The sequence below is a fragment of the Kogia breviceps genome, chromosome 13, assembly GCF_026419965.1.
Source record: "Kogia breviceps isolate mKogBre1 chromosome 13, mKogBre1 haplotype 1, whole genome shotgun sequence".
NCBI lineage: Eukaryota > Metazoa > Chordata > Mammalia > Artiodactyla > Physeteridae > Kogia > Kogia breviceps.
The window spans coordinates 73,416,351-73,437,547 of NC_081322.1; the positions used below are offsets into that span (position 1 = coordinate 73,416,351).

The window sequence follows — 21,197 nt, forward strand, 5'->3', positions numbered from 1 at the left end:
ACAACAGTGAGAGGCCCGCGTACCAAAAGGAAAAAAAAAAAAAAAAAGAAAGAAAGAAATAGCATATAAAACAACATTTTAAGGACCTTCGAATGCAAACATATCTTTATTAGATGACTATGAAAAATTCTTACAGATCTCTGGAAGGTCAGGTATCCAATTCTTGAACTTAATGTTGTTGGAAGAACATTTATTGGAGAAAAACCATTGAGACTGGAGCAGTAATAAGTGTGCTGGTCAAATGGACAGTTGATGTCCATTTCATTTGGGGCCAACATATAGGACTAGTGCTGGCTGCTGTATAAAGCTGCATGATTTGGGAAGCACTAGCCCTACTCCTGCTGTGAACAGGGGCTATTCCAATGGGGGGTGGCACTTCAGAACCTTAACTAACACCCCATTCTGCCACCGCAGCTTTCACAAGGTAGGAGAGCACAGCTCAAGTCCTGGTTATTACGACGGTGCAGAGCGGTGCCATCTGAGATAGAACCTTGCTTTCCACCCCCAGTTCTGTTCCACAACCTCAGCATTCATGGCTCAGGAAGCAATAGTTTCCCCACTGGAGTGCACCATGGACACTCCAAGCACTGTGGCTGCATTTCTATGGTATGGTGGCACATTTGCTCTGAGCCGTGATTTGCAGCATCCATAATTTACCAGGATAACTTGCCTTAAGCATGTAACCATGGCAGTTATCCTTGGAATTTTACAAAGGCCACTTCTTTAGATGTGAAGCTAGTGATCAGGAATTCAGCCTCAGATGCCCGACCCTTCCCTATAAGTCCAGCGTTATGTCTCACTTCCTCAGCAAGAAAAGGATATGATGGGTGAACCAAATTAAGAGGTATACGATAAAGTACTGTAAGGCGGATGTAAGAAATATACCTAAAGCAAATGACATGGAAAGATTACCACTAACAATATGAGGGGCTCAAATCCTGGAGAAAAGAGAATCACAATGGGATGAGCCCCACTATTTTTTTTCCCTCAAAGACATTTATTAATTCAAGGCATGGAAATTAGAAAGCAAGCACAGAGTAGTGGCCTGGGGCTTATGTCAGTTTTACTGGGCTGAAGGGAAGGAGGATACTGTCTGGGGCTGCCAAAGCAGTCAGAACTTGAACCCAAATCTCAGAGGTAACTACAGAGAAGTGATCTGTAAGTTTTGTATGCAATTTTATTTTGAGACATTTGTCTACCTCCTAAGCTGTGAGTGTGAAGCTTTTGCTGCTGAGCAAGTGAGTAAAAAGCAGCATCCTGGAAGCTTAATAATTGAGAAAAGATTTCAAGATGATAGGTAGATAATGGAATTCAATGTATGCCAAGTGAAGGGACCTTGATAAACACTCCAGACTCTTAGTTAATGCCCCAACATGGCTACAGAATTCCGTATTGAGTAAGACCAAACCAAAATCACACCAGTCCTGCCAAATCCTAAGACCCATTGTTGATTAGGTCAAATTCATCTTGTGCTCTGCCTGTCAAAAGGGAATAAAATACTCCTCTCTGGATGAAGACATCATCATTTAGAACGTGTATAAATTTTTATATCCAGCATATATCATCCAATCAAAATTTACCAGACATGAAGAGAAATGGAACCAAGTGACTAAAAATCAAGAGGAAAAATCAGATAATAGAAACAGATCCAAAGGAGACTCTTTTGGAATCGTCACATAGGGGACTTTAAAATTACTAAATTAATATTTGCAGGGAAAAAAACAATGTGAGAGAAACCCAGAAGTCTAGTACAGCTCCTGAAAAAACATCAGTTTGTCTTTTAAGGACTCATTCTTCTATCATTTTGACTAGATGTTAGGGTTGCCTTTATCTTCATTTGAATTATTCCAGTATCTTAAATTTGACAATAAACCACATGCTCCAGATACACATAGGCACTTATTATGTTTAACGCTCAGACAATGCCCTAGAATATAACCTATTTCTCAAGCCACACCAGCATTAGGGTAAACATATAATTATGATGAAAATCACAAAACAGTATATTTTCCCCTGTGCCTATTAACTGAGGTGAAATTTAATTACATTTCTTTTTCCCATACAGAGTTTATGTTCCTTTAGCATTTTGTTTGTAATCCTAGAAATTGTCATGTTATTTCTTGTAAAGATCCCCCCATCCCCTACCATTTTATGAGCTATGAGAATTTTTACATAGCAGCTACCTGAAGTCTCTCTGACTTGCTAGACTGCTTGCATATGGATATCATTCTTTCTCCAGAACTCACTAATTGACCCATAGTTGGGGCTCAAAAATTAAAGAATTAATTGCATTCTTGAGCATTTATCCCAGAAAAATGGAAATTCACATTCACACAAAAACCAGTAACCTATACACAAATGTTCATAGCAGCTTTATTAGTAATAGCCTCAAACTGGAAACAGCCCAGATGGCCTTCGATGGGCAGGTGGTAAACAAACAAATATCCATAGCATGAAATATTACTCAGCAATAAACAACAAACTAGTGATACATGCAACAACTTGAATGGATTGAATCTCCAGGGAATTAGGCAGAGAGAGAAATAAAGCCAATCCAAAGGGTTATAGACTATATGGTGGGTTCCATTCATATAACATTACTGAAATGACAAAATTATAAACTTCAAGACTAGCGATTGCCAGGTGGTAGGGATTAAGCACAGACTGGGGAGTTGGAAGGTGGGTGCGGTTATAAAAGTGCATAAGAAGGATCCTTGTGCTGATGGAAATGTTCTGTATATCTTGGCTGTGTCAGTGTCAATATCCTGGCTGTGTTCTATAGTTTTGCAAGATGGTACCGCTGAAGAAATTGGGTAGAGAGCATAGGAACTCTCTGTATTATTTCATGCAATGGCTTATGAATCATGATTATCTCAAAATAACAAGTTTAATTAAAACAATAAATGAAAGTCAGATCAAAGGTACAAATTTCATTTACATATCATCTTTTATATGATTCTAACTGAAAAGTAAGTAAATACTTTTCAATATTCTCTGCTCAGATTAAAAAAAACATTTTCAGTGGAAAATGTGGCCATATCTGGCCCATCCAAAATTGTTTCCCCACCATACCTAATTCACATTCCCAAGCCACTCATGCTTGTTTGGACTGCTTCCTCTGCAATCAAAATGCTACTCAGTAATCAAGGTTTCATTAACTGAATACAGTATTGTTAACTTCAATATTCTCCAAGTACTGTATGAACTAGCTCTGAGAACAAGCACACAAATTACTCTAAAATGCTTATTTATTGATCAGATCAATGCACGTATTCATTTTTATTAGGATAGAGGTATTTTAAAATAAATGGAGAAAATACTTAATACGTTTTTTATATAGCATTTTTTTGAAGACCCTGAAGGAAAGATTGAATTACCACCATCATTGAAAATTTATTCCTGGAAACGTCCACAGGATTTTTTAATTAATCAGGTAAGAGATATTTTTACTATTTAAAAACGTATTAACTATGAGATATAATATCCTATTTATGAAAATTCGCATTTTAAAAGCTGTTTAGGGTAATTTTTTCTTGGTATTTAGTAAGAAAAAGTAATTACTTTTTGGACTTTAAATTAGAAATAAATATTTATTGATATAGTTTGTACTGGTTTCCAAGAGAATAATGAAAATAATGAAATTATTAAATATTAATTAATAAAATATTAAATGATATTAAATAATGAAATTAAATATAGTTAATATTAAATATTAAATAATGAATTTTTCATTATTAACTAATGAATATTAAATAATGAAATTTTGTTTAGGGCCTCAAGAGAAGAAGGAATTCTTCTCTTCATGATGTCAAATTTTAACCTAAAATGTTGCAAAAAGTTATTCCTTAATTTCTGATGGACTTTCTCCTTTCTGCTTCTTACATGATGTAAAGGTCTGTTTACTCTAGTGTTAATAAGCATTTATTTTCCAGCCCAAGAGATCTGCACTTGAATCTCTCTATTCCAGGAATTCTTGAATCATTTTCCAAGCACCATTTTCATTTCTGAACCCCATGTGAATCACACTGACATGGACATCACCCAAGAAAACTTCATTTTAAATAGCACTTATGTACATTAAACTTTAGACCTACTGGTTTATCTTCCTAATTAATAGCTATGTTAGTTTGAATACATTTGGTATTTCCAAGGGTTTAATTATCACTAATGCCTTTTTTCCCTTCTTGAATCTCCCATTTTCATTTAATGCATAGAAAACCAGTAGACTACATTAGTTATTTAATGCTAGTCAAAAGGTTATAATGAAGCTGATTCTTCTGTAATCATGGAATTCACTGCATCTCTGTTTCTATGCCTAGTGATTTTATTCCTAAGAGTTTTATCTTTTAGAAGCACTATTACTAATGCAGAAAGTATAATTTATGTGTCATGCTTTTCAATTATTGTTATTAGTTAAAGTCAGAAATCCTAAATCCTAAATATTTATTAAAATGAGAAAATTAAAAGGTACATCTTTGTCCATCAGAGTATTTATTCAATGCCTATCTGTAAGACATTTTAAATAAAATAAATCAAATTTACCAAAACCATACCTTTAAATTACTTATAATGTTAGGTAACATTGAAATGAAGAATGCCAATTCTGTGATGTTAATATAATGCACTTAATATTTATGTATTATTAATAACACTCAGGTTCTACTAAGTATAAGTGCAGAGTTTATATTCCATGCAAATGAAGGATATGAATTCCATGAAGTGAGTGTTGTACGTTTGAATAAGTAGGAAAGTTTTATACCTTCTTCTCTTTTAGCATACCTTAGTTCTGGAAGATACACTTATAGTAAAAATAAATTGATTCGTTGTTGTTAATGACACTTCCACCTGTATTTATCGAAATGCTGCCATCCATCCATCTCCTTACCTCCCTCTCCCTCTGCACTGACACCTTCTCTTGATCCATCATGCTGAAGTGTGAATCAGAACAGCCCAAACTGAAAGTCTAGCTAAGCAGGAAAGTTTTAGAATAGTGCTTGTCAAGTTTTAACGTATGAGACCACAGTGATAAATACATTTTACATTGAGAGTCATTAAATGTGGACATATATAAAGTTCAGACAAAAATATTACAAAACAGGGGCTTCCCTGGTGGCACAGTGGTTGAGAGTCCGCCTGCCAATGCAGGGGACACGGGTTCGTGCCCCGGTCCGGGAAGATCCCACATGCCGCGGAGCGGCTGGGCCCGTGAGCCATGGCCGCTGAGCCTGCGCGTCCGGAGCCTGTGCTCCACAAAGGGAGAGGCCACAACAGTGAGAGGCCCGCATACCACAAAAAAAAAAAAAAAAAAAAAGAAAACTATTACAAAACAATAATGACCTTTCTATATGAAATTTACTCTATTTTATTATATATATATAAAGATATATATATATATTACTGACACATCTTATAGTCATATCTATGTGTGTATATATATATGTATATAGTCCTGACCCATTAAATGATTTCATAAATCACTAAATAATTGCAACCCACAATTTAAAGAGCACTAGAAACATACCCCAGAACACTAAGCAAAATATGAAATCAAAGGACATGATTTAAGTCAAAGAGAAGCTAACGTATTAAAAAACTTAAAAGCCTAAATTTAAGATATCAGAGTCAACATGGACCATTCCAGCCAAGGGGGCTTACAAGCCCTAAGAGCATAGTGAATAATCAGTTTTGTTTATTTCTGAGAACCAGATATTGGTGGCCCAGGTCCTTCAATATTGATTATATTAAACAGATGTAAGATGTCTAAAACTTTGTCTTGCCCCAGGTATAGATGTAGGGGATAAAGATGCTAAAATACCATTGCAGAGACCTCTGTCTTAATATTTGTTGTCTTTTAGAAACTGTCAGTTCCTCCTTTTCATTTGTCAGCAGGTGACTATTAAGTCTAACCCGTCAAACCTTAGATATCTAATACATATTTAATCTATAGTCAATTTTTTTTTTTTTTTTTTTTGTGCTAGGTGGGCCTCTCACTGCTGTGGCCTCTCCCGTTGCGGAGCACAGGCTCCGAACGCGCAGGCTCAGCGGCCATGGCTCACGGGCCCAGCCGCTCCGCGGCATGTGGGATCTTCCCGGACCAGGGCACAAACCCGTGTCCCCTGTATCGGCAGGCGGACTCTCAACCACTGTGCCACCAGAGGAAACCTATAGTCAATTTTAATGCATTTGGTACATACTGAAAGGTATAGGCATTTTAGAAGTGTTGCATCACAATCAGACAAACCATAATAATATATATATAAACATAAAGTTATATATATGTAATTTTATAACTTATATAAATTATGTTTATAAATTATGAACATAAGAGTCAATTTAGGCCTTCAAGGTAGCTTTAGGTAAATTTTTCTCAGACATATAAAAATATTTTATTGAGTTTTCAAGATGCTAGTTATACAGATGATTGAGAGTAATTGATGGCATTAGTTTCTATAAAAACCTATTTTGCTAATCAATGCAACTTTCATTTTATTTTGATATGTTAAATATATAAGGTTGATATTAATTGTAACTAATTTTAAAAACTGTTACAAGTCATATTTTGGTCTAAATATAAAAGCTGGTCCAAATATAAAAGCAACCTTAGATATATACCAATTAATTAATGACCACCAAATTAACTTTAAAAGACATAACAATATTTAAAGTTGAGCAAGATTTTAAAAAGCTGTCTCAGCTAATATTTTTTATCCAAGATGAAGACATTTTTCTAGCTACCAGATGTTAACTAAGCTTCAGGTTTAACTTGAGTGGTTAATTTAAATTTCAAATCAGGTTTTAAACTCTCAGTTTGTGAGTTTATGCATGCTAAATTTATCTGCATATGTTATATCTTACAACATTTTATTATATGTTAAAATACTGTATTTTATAGGTATTACATTATTAAATTAATGTCACCTATAGATCTAACAGGGTTATCTTACAGAATAATATGCTTAAAAAAAAAAAAAAAAAGAATAATATGCTTACTTTTTATTTCTTCTAATTCCTCTGGTTGTGAGAAGTGAAATCAAGTTTGGCCTGTTTACAGCACATGAAACTGTTTCATTAAGCTACATTTCCTTTACTTTTCCTAAATAGTAATCTATCTCTCTCTCTCTCTCTCTCTCTCTCTCTCTCTCTCTCTATATATATATATATATATATATATATATATATATATATATATTTCAGGCTCCAGTGGTTGTGAAAAACGAAATCCTGTTTGACTTGTTTTCAGCAAATGAGCATTTACTCTGCAGTGAGGTAAGTAGGGGAGTATCAAACTAAGAAAAGCCTGGCTGCAGAATGCCTTTGGGACCCGCCCTTAAACAGTTCCCAGTCGGTCAATTTCAGTGCTGTCTTGCTCACCTTTAAGTTCTGGTATAACTGAATATTTCATAAGCCAGATACTCAAAGAGGAAGCGAAGGCTCTTTAATTGAGTAGAGAGAGAACAGGTGGGGGAGATGTTAATATTAGCACTGCTTATGCCCCTATTCGCCCACCCATGGACCAGGGTAGCCCAGTACACACCATCTAGGCATTTCTCCTCCGGATCCATGTGCCTAGCAATTGACATAAAGTTGTTGCCAGTCTGGCCCTACATCATGTCCAAGAGTAGGGTGTTCGGTGTTGTTTGACTTGCTAATGTGGAGAAATCGGGGTGCAGCTCAAACGCAGCACCTCATTGAAACCAACCAGATTTTCAGTACAGCAGTCTTACAGCACGTGGGAACACACCTCCCCACTCTCCACCCGGGGTTCTATCCATCAGAAGCCGACCTGTTCCACTCCCCTAAGGTAGTTACATCAGAAACGGGCTTTTTGATTATTTTCTCCTAAGGTCTAGTCAGAGGAGTGAGGCATAGTCATTATCCATTTAAACATTTTGTCTTTCTGATCTTTAATATCTTGACCAGTATTAAAATCAAAATATTTTTTCTTCAGCCAGGTTATACTGATTAGTATAAAATTATCTCTGAATTGTTTTATATTTTATAGTTTAGTCTAAAATGTGCTTATTTTATGAATTCTACACCTACATAGACTTTAGCATATCATTTTTCAAGGGAAGTGTAAAATATTTATGTATTGAAATATAGTTGATTTACAATGTTGTCTTAATTTCTGCGGTACAGCAAAGTGATTCAGTTATTTATATATATATATATACATATATATATTCTTTTCCATTATGGTTTATCACAGAATATTGAATATAGTTCCCTGTGCTATACAGTAGGATGTTGTTGTTTATCCATTCTGTATATAATAGTTTGCATCTGCTAAGCCCAAACTCCTACTCCATCCTTCCCGCATCCCCCTCCCCCTTGGCAACCCCAAGTCTGTTCTCCATGTCTGTGAGCCTGTTTCTGTTTCGGAGATAGGCTCGTTTGTGTCATATTTTAGATTCCACAAAGGAAGTATAAAATAATTCTGTAGTAAAATCTCCAGGTATACAGGAGGATATCTGATTGGTAATTTTCAACTTAACCAAACTTTAAGAAATTTTCTAGATAACGAAATTAAGGAAAACATAAATCTTATGATGTTAGTCTCAAGTATTTAATCTCCTTAAAAACCAGGCAGTAAAACATACTCTGAAGTTCAACTCTCCACTGTGCCTTGCTGCCTGTTGAAAACCCTGCAGTTGGGAGTTTTACTTGGAGCACTTCTGCACCTGCAGATCGACACATGAATATGAGACTTAGAGTTAAGTGTGTGTGAAATTTTAATTCTTTCCCATGTCTTGTTGCTTGCCTAATTGGTTTTATAGACTTAAAGGGATCATTTCCTTCTCAAAGTTCTCAACATTTACAGAAGAGTAGCTCAATCCTTTATATAATGTTAATTCCAAAATAAAATCATCATTGCTCTCAGAAGCATTCAGTCTCCCTCTCTCCTCCCTGCTTTTCTGTCACACACATGCACACAACTAATATGGAGGTCAATGTCAAATCACTGACAGTTTACTCTGGAAGTCAGCTCTTAGCTAAGACTTTTTAGCTTGTAGTGTGACTATATTTTTTGAAAACAAAAGCAAGATCTATGACCATTCTGTAGGTCAGAAATCAAAATGTGGGATATACTACGTGTAGAATCTAACATTACCACAGGAAGTAGATTTTCAACTGTTCTCCCTACCCCCTTTCAAATTACAGTGCCAACAACTGAAAAATAACTAATGAACACTACTGGTTTTTATCTCTAGCTGATGAGATGGATTATCAGCGAAATCTACTCCATGTGGAAGATATTCAATGGGGGTGCTTTGAACAATTATTCTAAAGGGACTGCAGGGGAACCTCCTCTTCTGGTCTGGAAGCCCTGGGAACACATTTACTCTCTGTGCAAGGCTGTGAAGGGTCACATTCCCTTGTTCAACAGCTATGGAAAGTATGTTGTGAAACTTTACTGGATGGTAAGTTTGTGTTCACATGCATTCAAAATTTGTGTGTCTCTCATATTGAAATATAGTCTTCTTACATGCCGATAATGAAGCTAGTAGAAGATGAGGCAGTTTATGAAGGCTATCAGCTGAGTACCTACTGGGGGGATGTCCTGCATATGTAATTTGAGATTAAAAACAACACAGTTGTATCCCCCGTGATACCAGTCCCCTGGGCCTTTTAAACTGATGCTGCGAGAACCATGGAGGGGTGGCCCTCTGCTGCCTCACCCCTCCCAGGTAGGCGGGCTGGGTAAGCAGGTGGACGCAGAGGGCTCTCCCCTCTTTGATGTGGTATCAGGGTCATGGACAGGAGAGAGAGCTCGAGCTTGAGCGTGGTACAGTCCTCTCTTGGTATATGCTACTGACAGGCCTGATCCGATCCATTTTTTGTCCTGAACTTGAGATGTGTTTTAGTGTTAGCAGATCTCACTCTGGCACAGGAAGTATTTTACCTCTGCCTGAAAAGAAGCAAATGGGATAGTAAGAAGCACAGATAGAAAATTCAAAACCTCTTAGTTAATACGGCAAAGTAGACTCACACCACATTTAGCAATGCTAGGTTGCATTAAACACCTTTGGGTTCTTAATGGTGGAATGAATGCTCTTTTCTAAAGGCCCAGAGTCACAGGCAGGCCCAGCGACGTGATTTGTAGAGCCTCTTGCTCAAAAATTGTTAAGAATTTCAAGACAGTGATATCAGCACTTTAAACAAAGCGTGAGGTCCTTCTGAGTGTGGGCCTCCATGTGACTGCACAGGTCACGTACCCATGAAGTTGGTCCTGGTCACGGAGAAAGAATCTTTTTGAACATTTGAGGGCATGAGGAAAGGGGATCGTTCCATTCTGTATTTCTAAGAACATGACTTTTTCCTTAATGAGCCGGAGCCATCTGTCTTCCTGGTATGGGGACTGTTGAAAGGCCAATGCTTAGGAATTAATAGGATCACCACAGTGGGAAGGTAAAGAAGGTAATCTTAGCCTCTGATACCCAAAATAGGAGTTTTGTTGTTTCTGATAGTCACAGAAAGACCCTGAAAGTCAAAACGTTGTTAGGAGAGAACATAACTTCCTAAATTCCTTTAGCTTCTCTGTTTACCAGTCAGGAGGCAGGTTTGGCCGAATAGACTTTAGAGCATTAGGTGTGTACGGAGGAGTGAGAGGGAGGATATGGCATTAAGAGCGTGGGTACGCAGAGGACAGCGTAAGGTTGTAGAAGGAAAGTAAACGCGGGAGGAGGGACAAGGTCGGATGCCTGGGTGTTTGGCTCCACTTCTGCACATTTGCCTAAACTTGAGGTGGGAAGAAGTTCAAAATTATTAAGACTTTTAAAACAGCATAAGCCGAACATTAAACCAACCCTGTTAGTTTCTCCCCCATCACCCTCCTCTCTCTCTGCTTCCTGACATCCTTCCTTCTTTTCCAATTTCCTCCTGGATAGGGGTCGACGTTTATAGACACTGTATTCCATTTTGCAAAGAATATGTGATTTATTTCTCTTTAACTGTACTGCTTCCTTGGAAACCCAAACCTACTTAGATTCAGAATTTTTTTTTTTAATGTATTTAGTCCAATTTGGAAATGTCAGTCTGCTGCCGTCATTTAACCTGTGATAGTGTAGTCCTTGAGCGAAGAGGTCTGGGAGTCAGAAAGACGGAACCTCACGTCCAGTGGCTTCTTCTGGTTCCTCTTTGGTCTCACCTGAGGAATGGCCTGTGAGGGATGCTGCTAGACTGCTGAGCACTGAGTGATTCAACTGATTCCGTATGAATTATTTTGCAGGCCACTTGCTGGCACTCATTACTGAAGTGCATGGTCGTATTCATGCTCACTGAGACTTGACAGAAAGCTTTGCTGGCCCTCAGCATTTCTAGATCCACTCGTAGGGCCACATGGGCCTCTCAGGGTTCCTTGCACACAAAGGCAAAGGGACCACCTCCCTCAAGAGAACAGGCATGTAATATATCACGGTACAAATACAGGTGACAATGAAATGTGGTAATTACATAAAAGAACGTAGCAAAGGTCCTGACAAATAGTAGACTCTCAGCACTATTAGTTTCCTTCCCTCTTTTCCTGTGCCCTTTCCTTCCTTCTCTCTTTCCCCACGGCTGCCTCCAGCTGTGGAAGCCAAAGAGATGGTTCGTTCCTCCTCCTGCCCCTTGGTAGAGCCAGGGGAACAGCACACGATCGGCTTCCCAGATGCTCTCTTGCCCAGCAGTGGTTCGTGAGTCAAGATGCAAAAATAGAGGGGATACACAGTGATCATAGGCAATGCTCTGCCTGATTCTCCTGAAATACGACCTTGCTGTGGTTCCTTTGCCCAAACTTGCTTAGTTCTTCTGGTATCCCATCAAACCTGTACATCCCTTATATACTTCTTAAATTGTCTATGTCTTGCCTACTTATAAAACAGGTTATTTAAAGTTTTGTTATGGAATTGTAAGTATTCTTTTATATGTTGTGGGTAATAATATATGTGAATGTAAAGGAAGCACTTTTTAAATTGGTCTTTTAGCTATGTGTCTTCCACCCAACTGAGACTTGTAATTTTTATGTAGTCAATTATGTCATTGTTTTTCTTTACAGAGTCTAGGAATTTGTATCATTTAAAGTAAGATACTGTTTCAAGAAAACAAAAAATATTTCCCCTTAGTTTTATTTTAATGTCTGGATCTTTTTAATGTCTGGATCTTTTATTTTATCTACTGTGAGAAATGAAGAATTGGTTTATTTTTTATTCCCAAACCTCAGCCAGTTGCCCCAGCATTACATACTGAATCTTCTACCTGTTACCCACTGATTTTAAAAACCACTTTTATCATACACTAATTTCCAATTTGACCGTGTTTGGTTTTGGATTCTATTTTCTTTCACTATCTTCCTTATCCTATTCAGATACTGTATTGCTTTAATTATTATGAATTTATAGTTTGTTTTGGTTTTTTAGAATAAAATCCACCTAATACTCTTATTTCAATGTTTTCTTGGTATATATGTTTTATGAGTAAACATTTTTTCTAGTATTTATCTTTGAACACATATTTATAATTATTTATCCCTTATTCTATATATAAAAGGGTTAGTCTTCATCATTGTTTTTTTTTTTTTTTTAATACAGTTTCCTCTCTCTGGAGTATTTTATTTTGATTCATCTTTCATTCAGATGGAGTATGCATTCCAAAGTTTTATTCACTTAGAATATACATGTGATTTATTTGGGGTAACTTAATATTGAGGTCTATTTTCCTTTATGTATGATTGTTATGTGAATGATAATTTGGTTACATATGGAATACATAGGTAATAAACTTTCTGTTTTAGAATGCCCGAGTATCTCCTGGGTTTAGTGTTTCAGACACTCATTCTGAGCCTTTAGTCTCTACCCTATCTGAAACCCTGACACTCTCTCCCCTGTCTCTGCTTCATTTGTCTCTATATAGCACTGAGTATGAAGCATCCAGCATCCCATCCGCTTAGTGTATTCATTAGTATATGGAAATATATATGAAAGCTATTACCTTATAGATGTTTTCTTTTTCCAGGTCTTTTGTTCAAATATATATTTCTTATTTTCACAGTTGGTCCAATCTACAGTTCTTTTTGTAAAGTAAATACACAAGCCAAATTACAACACTTTCCTGCTGGTCCTCTGCTCCTTTGGTCCATTCTTTAAAATTGGGACTGTAGTCCTAGAAGGCTATAGAAGAATACTGATAGCAATGATAATAAATAGATAGATGCAATTTTTAAAATTGTAACAAGAACTTTGCTGTTTCAGAAGCTGTGTTCATGTGATAGATATGGCTACCTGGTTTTCTGGCTGGTAGAAATCTGTTCTCTCTGGGCTAAGAGCAGACATTTCTACCTCTCTCTCCCTAATTCCCAGATGGTGGGGCTGAGTCAACACCTCTTTGCAGATGAGGTATAATAAAGTATTAGAGTAAATTATTTCTGACAAGATAAAGTATATTGCTACTTTCTTTTCTTGTCCCTTTCCAGACATGCACAATTTAATTTTTGATTTTTTTTCCTCTTCCAATTCTAATTCACTATTTACATGTATATCCTTTGGTTTTCACTGCAGATATTTAAGAAAGGTGTTCATAAGAATATTCTTTGTTACCCTCTACTGCTTGATTCAGGATAATGTACTGGAGATACATCCTCTACCCTACATCTATTTTCCTTCCACTGTCCCATCTTGTACACCTTAAGGCATACACCTCACTGTTTGTTTTCTTCCATTTATTGATACTTTCTCATTTGTTTCTTATTGGACATTGATTTTTTTCCTTCTCTGCCTTATTACATATATTCTCCTCCCCCTTTCATGTTGTCTCTTGAAGCAATCACCTTAGTCATTTCTTCAAAGTAAACCACCAATGAGAGCCTCTAGGCATGACATTTAAAGTTCAGATTTTTACACCAGCATATTGTTTCTTCTGTAAACGTTTTTCCATTTTTTCCAGTTTGGATTGTAAGTAAATAGCCTCAAGGTTCTTTGACATCAATCAAAAATTATCGGGTAGCATAAAAAACAGTATTATGAAACAGAGAAGTTTTCTCTCTTCTTTCACCTGGCAGTGGTAACACTGCTACCGGGCCGCATGTGGTCTCCTCAGGTGCTTTTGAATGTCAGCATTCCTTGGGCTCCTTGAAAGAAGCAATTAAGTTATTGCTCTCCACTGCAGATATGTATTGCTCTTGACAGCCTTTCTCTGAGTGCTTTCATTTAACTCTGAATAAACAGAGAAACTCACACCTTGAGACCAACACTTTTCCCCTGTTGCCATCTGTCTATCCATATAAAAAACATATTATCTTTTATTTCTGATTAACCTCTGTTAATTAACTTATTAAGTGCTTAACTCTTTAAGCACTATATTATTGTAGAATTCAGAGTTTCTCAAACTGTGGGGTGCAGAACACACCAGCATCAACATCACCTATCATGTTTCCCATAGCCCCCACCCCATGGTCTCTGGGCAGAGCCTGCAGTCAGCATTTGAAACAAACTCTCTCCCACCCAGTGACATTTTGTTCTTTAAACAGTGTTTTCAAGGTATATGCCATGACAAATTATTTTTCCATCATTCAATTACATTTTTCCAAAATGGAAATGTTTTTGTTCTCAGTTCATTATTATTAACATTATATATGCTTTTATTTTAAAAATTCAAACGTTATTAAAATGTTTAAATTAGCCAATGGAAGTTCCCTATGACTCTACCTACCCAGACAATCACAGTAAATGATTTCTGTATATCCTCCTAAACTTTTTCTTACAAATATATGTAAACCTACTATATATAATCTATACCGACAGTAAGATCATACAGTACTCATCGTTCTGTATTTTTTTTCCCTAAACATGGACATTTTTTATGCTAATATTTATTGATCTACCTTGCACTCCATTGTTTAAAGATGACAATAACTATAGTTGGCCTTTGAATAACATAGGTTTGAACTTCCCAGGTCGACTTATAAGTGTATTTTTTTCAATAAGTACAGCACTATAGTTATGATCTGCCCTTGGTTGAATCCTCAGATAAGGAGGGTCAACTATGGGGCCTGAGTATCCCCAGATTTTGGTATATGTGGCTGATTCTGGAACCAGTCCCCCACAGATACCAAGAGATGACTCAATACGTATTTTGCTAATTTCATATTGACAGACATTTAGGTTATGACCAGTGTTTTACCAATACAAACAATGCTCTAAAATAGCGTCTTCGGGTATATATTTTTTCCCATTTGTGTGACTTTTCTCAGCTTTCTACATGTGTAATTTTTCTGTCAAAATATATGCAAATTCTTAATTTTGATAAGTATATCCAAGTTACTCTTGTATTTTAATTTGTGTGTAATTTATATTTGATACAATTGGGTCTTGTCCGCAATTTTGTCTACTCTGTTACTTCTGTTACATTTTATATATTTCCTTTTTCTGTCCTCTTATTCATTTCCTGAACATTCTGTAGGATTCCATTTTGTTTATCTCTGGTGTTTTTTTTAACTATAGTTATTTACAATATTGTATTAGTTTCAGGTGTATAGCAAAGTGATTCAGTTATATATGTATATATATATTTTTTTTTCAGATTCTTTTCCATTATAGGTATTGAAGATGTTGAATATAGTTCCCTGTGCTATACAGTAAATCATTGTTTTTTATCTATTTTATATATAGTAGTGTGTATCTGTTAATCTCATCCTCCTAATTTATCCCTCCCCCTGTTCCTCTTTGTTAACCATAAATTTGTTTTCTATGTCTGTATGTTTCTGTTTCGTAAATAGATTCATTTATATTATTTTTTAGATTCCACATATAAGTGATCTCATATATTATTAGTCTTTCTCTGTCTGACTTCATTTAGTATGATAATCTCTAGGTCTATCCATGTTGCTGCAAATGGCATTGTTTCATTTCTTTTTATGGCTGATTAATATTCCATTGTATGTATGTACCACATCTTCTTTATCCATTCATCTGTTGATGGACATTTAGGTTGCTTCCCTGTCTTGGCTATTGTAAATAATGCTGCTATGAACATTGGAGTGCATGTATTATATCTTTTAGAATTAGTATCCCTAGTGTTTTTGAGTATATCTCTTTGTATAAATTTTTTTGTAGTGGTGGCTCTAGGGATTAAAATATACATGCATAGCTTATCACAGTCCACTAATATCAACATTTTACCACATAACTACCACCTTTTAGGCCCCTTTACACCCCTCCCTCTTTAGTATCATTGTCTTAAATGTCTCTTGAACATATATTGAGACCCTCAGGAAAACTTTTGCTTTTAAATGTCAAAAATAATTTTAAAAGCTCAAGAGGAAGCTAATACTCTATCATTTAGCAATGTGCTTACTCTTTCCTTTGCTCTTTCTTCATTCCTAATGTTCCTTTTTCTTTTTTTCTTTTTTTGCCTTTGAAGAATTTCCTTTTGCCACTCTTTTTGAGCCAGTCTCCTGGTGACAAATTATTTTATCTTTCCTTTACCTAAAAATGTTTTTGTTTCACTTTTATTCCTAAAGAATATTTTCACTCGGTACAGAATTCAGGATTGACAGTTTATTTCTTTCAGCATCGTGTGCTACTTTCTTCTGGCCTCTGTGGTTTCTGGGGAGCAATCTGCTGTTCTTCTATAGGTAATGTGTCTTTTCTCATTGGCTGCTTTCAGGCTTTTTTCTTTGTCTTGTTTTTTAGGATTTTGAATTTAACATGTGTAGATTTCTGGGTGTAGATTTCTTTGGAATTATACTGCTTTGGGTATTCTGAGCTCCATAAATCTGTAAGATTATGTTTTATGATAAATTTGGGAAGTTTTCAGCCATTATTCCTTCAAACCTACTTCAGCCCTACATTCTTTGTCCCTCTTTTTTATTGGACTCCAATGACATGAATGTTATATATATTTGCATTGTCTTACAGGCCCCTGAGGCTCGTATTACTTTTTCAATCTATATCTCCCTTATTGCTCGTAATTTCTATTGATATAACTTGCAGTTCACTAATTTCTGTCATTTGCATTCTGCTATTAAGGGGTTTGTTAATTGTTTAATTTTAAATTCAAAATTACTATTTTTTCCTCTTTCATATTTTCTATTTCTTTGCTGAGATTTTCTATTTTTCATTTGTTTCAAAAGTGTTCATAATTACTTGTTGGAGCATTTTTATAATGGCATATTTACAGTTCCTACCTAAAAATTACAACCTCTCTGTTATCTTGATTTTGTGGTCTGTAGATTGTATTTTCTCATTGAAATTGAGATGTTCCTGGGTTTTGGTATGATGAGAAATTATGGACAGTTTTCTGGACATTGTTTGTGTTATGTCTTATGACTGTGGTTTCTAATTAAAATTTCTATTTTAGCAAGTAGTCAGCCTGTTTAGATTTGGAATGCACACCCTGGATCACTTTTGTGGGCTTTGTTTCAAATCTCAATTTAGAGATCATCCATAAGGAAATAAAGAAAAAGTCATATAACCACTAAATAAGGCAGTATGAGTTCAGTTACAAGTGTCATAAAAAGAAAGCATTTTTCACCCTATTGTTCCTATCTACCTAGGAAAATTATACTGTTCCTTGAATCTTGAGTTCAAATGTCACCTTCTTGTGAGGACATACCCCAAGCAAAATTAGTCACACTTTCTTTTCTGGTCCTAGAGCATTTTAAACATATTACATTTTATATTTGCCTATATGCCTTCCCTCACTAGTCTGTAAGCAATTCAGTGGTATAGATATAAGCCATGTGTTACAGATCTTTGGGTTCACAATGCTTGCATCACTGCTGAAATATTTCTTGGGGGAAGAAATGAATTCAAACTAAAATTTCACATGTAAAACCAAAGTTTAAACAAATATTTGAGTTCACAATCATTAATTTTATCATTTACCTTAAGCTTTAATTATGAAATAATATGTATACAGGTAAGTATATAATGATTTTATTAAATAAAGTATTAGCTTTATGTTAAAAAATAGATGTTTAAACAGGAGTAGGAGTAAAATGGTAACTGGAAGTATAAGAGCACTGAGGATATAAGAATAAAAAATAATTACTAAAGTTACATTTGCAGAATTTGCATTATGCCTGTATTAAGTTATTTAATCATGTGCAAACTTTCCATGATTGTGTGGTATTTTAGTTTTGCTATTTGAAACACTTCAATTTACTGCATTATGTAGGATGGGGCACCCTAGAACGTGCTAAAAGACCTCATAAATAATCATACTATTGATATAGATATAGGCATGCTATAATTACATTAAATAAAATAATAAGCTAAAACGCTCAGAGTAGTCTTGAATACCAGTATGTCAGTCATTAGATGTAAGACGCTAAAATAAAATTATAAAACAGTAAATAATAATGTCAGCAGTGTACAATAATGTATGAGAAAAAATGTTAATCACTCATAATATATTCCTTTCTTCTCATCTTTAGGGTTGCTGGAGAAAGATAACTATTGATGACTTTCTGCCTTTTGATGAAGAAAACAATCTATTGCTTCCAGCTACAACATATGAATTTGAACTTTGGCCAATGCTTTTGTCTAAAGCTATCATTAAGCTGGCAAATGTGGAGTAAGTAGAATAAAAAATTATCGCTCACTTGTATAAAAACAAAAAGGCAAACAACAGCAACGACAACTATACATCTGCGTTGCATAGCTTTATTTTTCAAAAACTCAATTTTAAGAAGGCTTTTCTCCAAACAATGTACACTTTCTAATATAAAAATAAGTATGCCAAAGCCACTGATTTGAAATATTGCATTAGCCCACAATAAGACAAAATTCCTCCAAGAAAAATACTAAAAACTTATTCTACATCCAGTGTTTCCTTTTAATGAATGGAAAGTCAGTCATGGAAAATTAATCTTCAGCTTAATGAGAGAAAGAAGTTGTTTTGTAGGGGAAAATATTGGTTCATCTAAATACTGAATAATGTATACTGGAATCCAGTTAAAGTTTTAGGCTCTGTATATGCAGCCATCATTTACTAATCTTGAAAGCCTGAACTCTTCTGAAGGGTGTCATCGTGCTCCTTGGTAACATTGTTCCTTTTTATACATTCAGGATGAAAACTACTCATGTTTCCTTCAATATTCTTGTGAAATCTGCTTGTGTCTTATATTCCTGCATGACTCGTGAACGAACATGTATGGGACATGTCTGCTATGTTTATTCTCTTAGCTTCCACTTGCAGAGACCTGTGGTCCTTCCGTTCCGGTCTGAATGATGCAAAAAAGCTTTGATGCCTGACTTGCAAATGCATGGCAGCTGTGTGTCTCTGCTCAGTGGGAGAATTCTCACACACAGTGCACCCGCTTGAATTTGACACCCTTCCCCCTCCTGCAGTGTGTCACAGCCGCTCCTTTAAGAGGCCACTCCAGCCATTTGCTCAAAGCTCAGTCCCCTCCCCTTCTGTTATTACACATAGCACTGTCAGTCAGGAGCCTAGTCTGATTTTTTGTGGACTTTCACTTGGCTCAGCTTCCTTTTTCTCTCCCAAAGCCACACAACGAAAACAACCCCTCCTACCGCTATCCTTTTCATCTCTCTTTTCTCTTACCAACCCTCAACTTTCTATTGGAAATTTGTTTTACCCAGCTTGCAACCCTTAATTTCAATCATTTTTAAAAGCTCAGCTCAGATCATGTTAGGTAGCTGAATACTACCAAGGTTTCAAAATGGTGACAATTATGTTTGTTTATTTTTGAAAGAAAATAATGTTCCTAATTCTCAGACCTAACTTGAAGTTCTGAGAATTAGAGCCACAAGGCCAGTGAAGCTGTAAATGCGTGACCTGGATAATTGGAGTAGCATTTTATCTTTCTTAAAGCTACAGTTCAGTAGAATTTTGTAGCAACTTGAGTCATAGAATTATTGTTATTTTTGAAAAATAAACAAATCCAACTTGAAAATAAAGCACCAGACTTAATGTAAGACATTTCTTAGGCTTTCCAGTGGAAATCACTACATGGTCCAATTTATATTCGTCCAAAAGTTCTTCTCAGATTTTGTAGTAGATAGTAAATATTTTTTGTGAATTGTAGCTTTCTACATTAAAAAATTAATATTTAGTAGTTATTTAAATACCACTATGAATATGCAAAGGAAAAAGAGTTACTTTTATGGGGTTAGCACAGTCACATCCTGAATATTAATATGATTGTTCAAAGAGGAGTTTAGACTGTGAATTATCCCACTAGATATTAGTTATCTTTGAGATATGTAGACATATCACAATTTACAATCTGTAAACAAGAAGCCAATGTAAATTTTTAAATGATGGAGCATGTGACTAAGATAGTAAGAATTCTTTCTGAAGAAAAAGACAAGTATGCCGGTCAATAACATCAGTCACCACCGTTGGCATAAGGTGGACTGAAGCTCTGATTCCTGAGCAAAACATAGATATGGCATTTGTGTGTGTTAATGAAAATAGACTAATCACTTCAGAAAAAAAATTTTTTAACAAAAGGATTAAAATGAGAAGAGCAATATTTGATCAGTCACAGCCTCATTTGACTTTATGCCATGGTGGCAGATCCACTCTTTTATACAGAATAGAATGGATGTTTCTGGTTCTCTGAAATTATCTAACGATTTTATTAAAGATGTCTGATGCCCATCTTGTCCTGCCATGTGCGAGACTGACTTAATACACAGCCTCGTAGTAATCTTAGAATAATTACCGAAACTAGAAAGATGAAGGACACTGCCCTATTTTTAAAAGACCGTGATAATATATTGAATATATAGAAGAGATTATATATCATCTATATATATCTCCCGATATATAATATGTATGGATATGTTTATGAATATGACATTAATGCTTTATATATATGACATTTTAAAATAAAGCTTGTGGGCTTCCCTGGAGGCGCAGAGGTTAAGAAGCCGCCTGCCAATGCAGGAAACATGGGTTCGAGCCCTGGTCTGGGAAGATCCCATATGCCGCAGAGCAATTAAGCCCGAGCGCCACAGCTACTGAGCCTGCACTCCAGAACCAGCGAGCCACAACTACTGAAGTCCGCGCACCTAGAGCCTGAGCTCCGCAACAAAAGAAGCCACCACATTGAGAAGCCCGAGCACCACAACGAAGAGTAGCCCCCACTCGCCGCAACTAGAGAAAGCCCGCGTGCAGCAACGAAGACCCAACACAGACATAAATAAAATAAAATAAATACATTTATAAAATAAAGCTTGTAAGCATGTTTT

At 35.9% G+C, this 21,197-nt stretch overlaps 1 protein-coding gene across 1 annotated transcript in view; it reads left to right on the forward strand.

Moving 5' to 3' along the window:
* The window catches only part of ADGB (androglobin), a 157,242-nt gene that overhangs the window by 19,851 nt on the left and 116,194 nt on the right, over positions 1–21,197 (forward strand). Inside the window, exons 3-6 of the mRNA XM_067010977.1 lie at positions 3,341–3,433; positions 7,195–7,266; positions 9,213–9,422; positions 18,413–18,552. Coding sequence (XP_066867078.1) covers positions 3,341–3,433; positions 7,195–7,266; positions 9,213–9,422; positions 18,413–18,552 — 515 coding nt within the window. The remainder of the gene's footprint in view (positions 1–3,340; positions 3,434–7,194; positions 7,267–9,212; positions 9,423–18,412; positions 18,553–21,197) is intronic.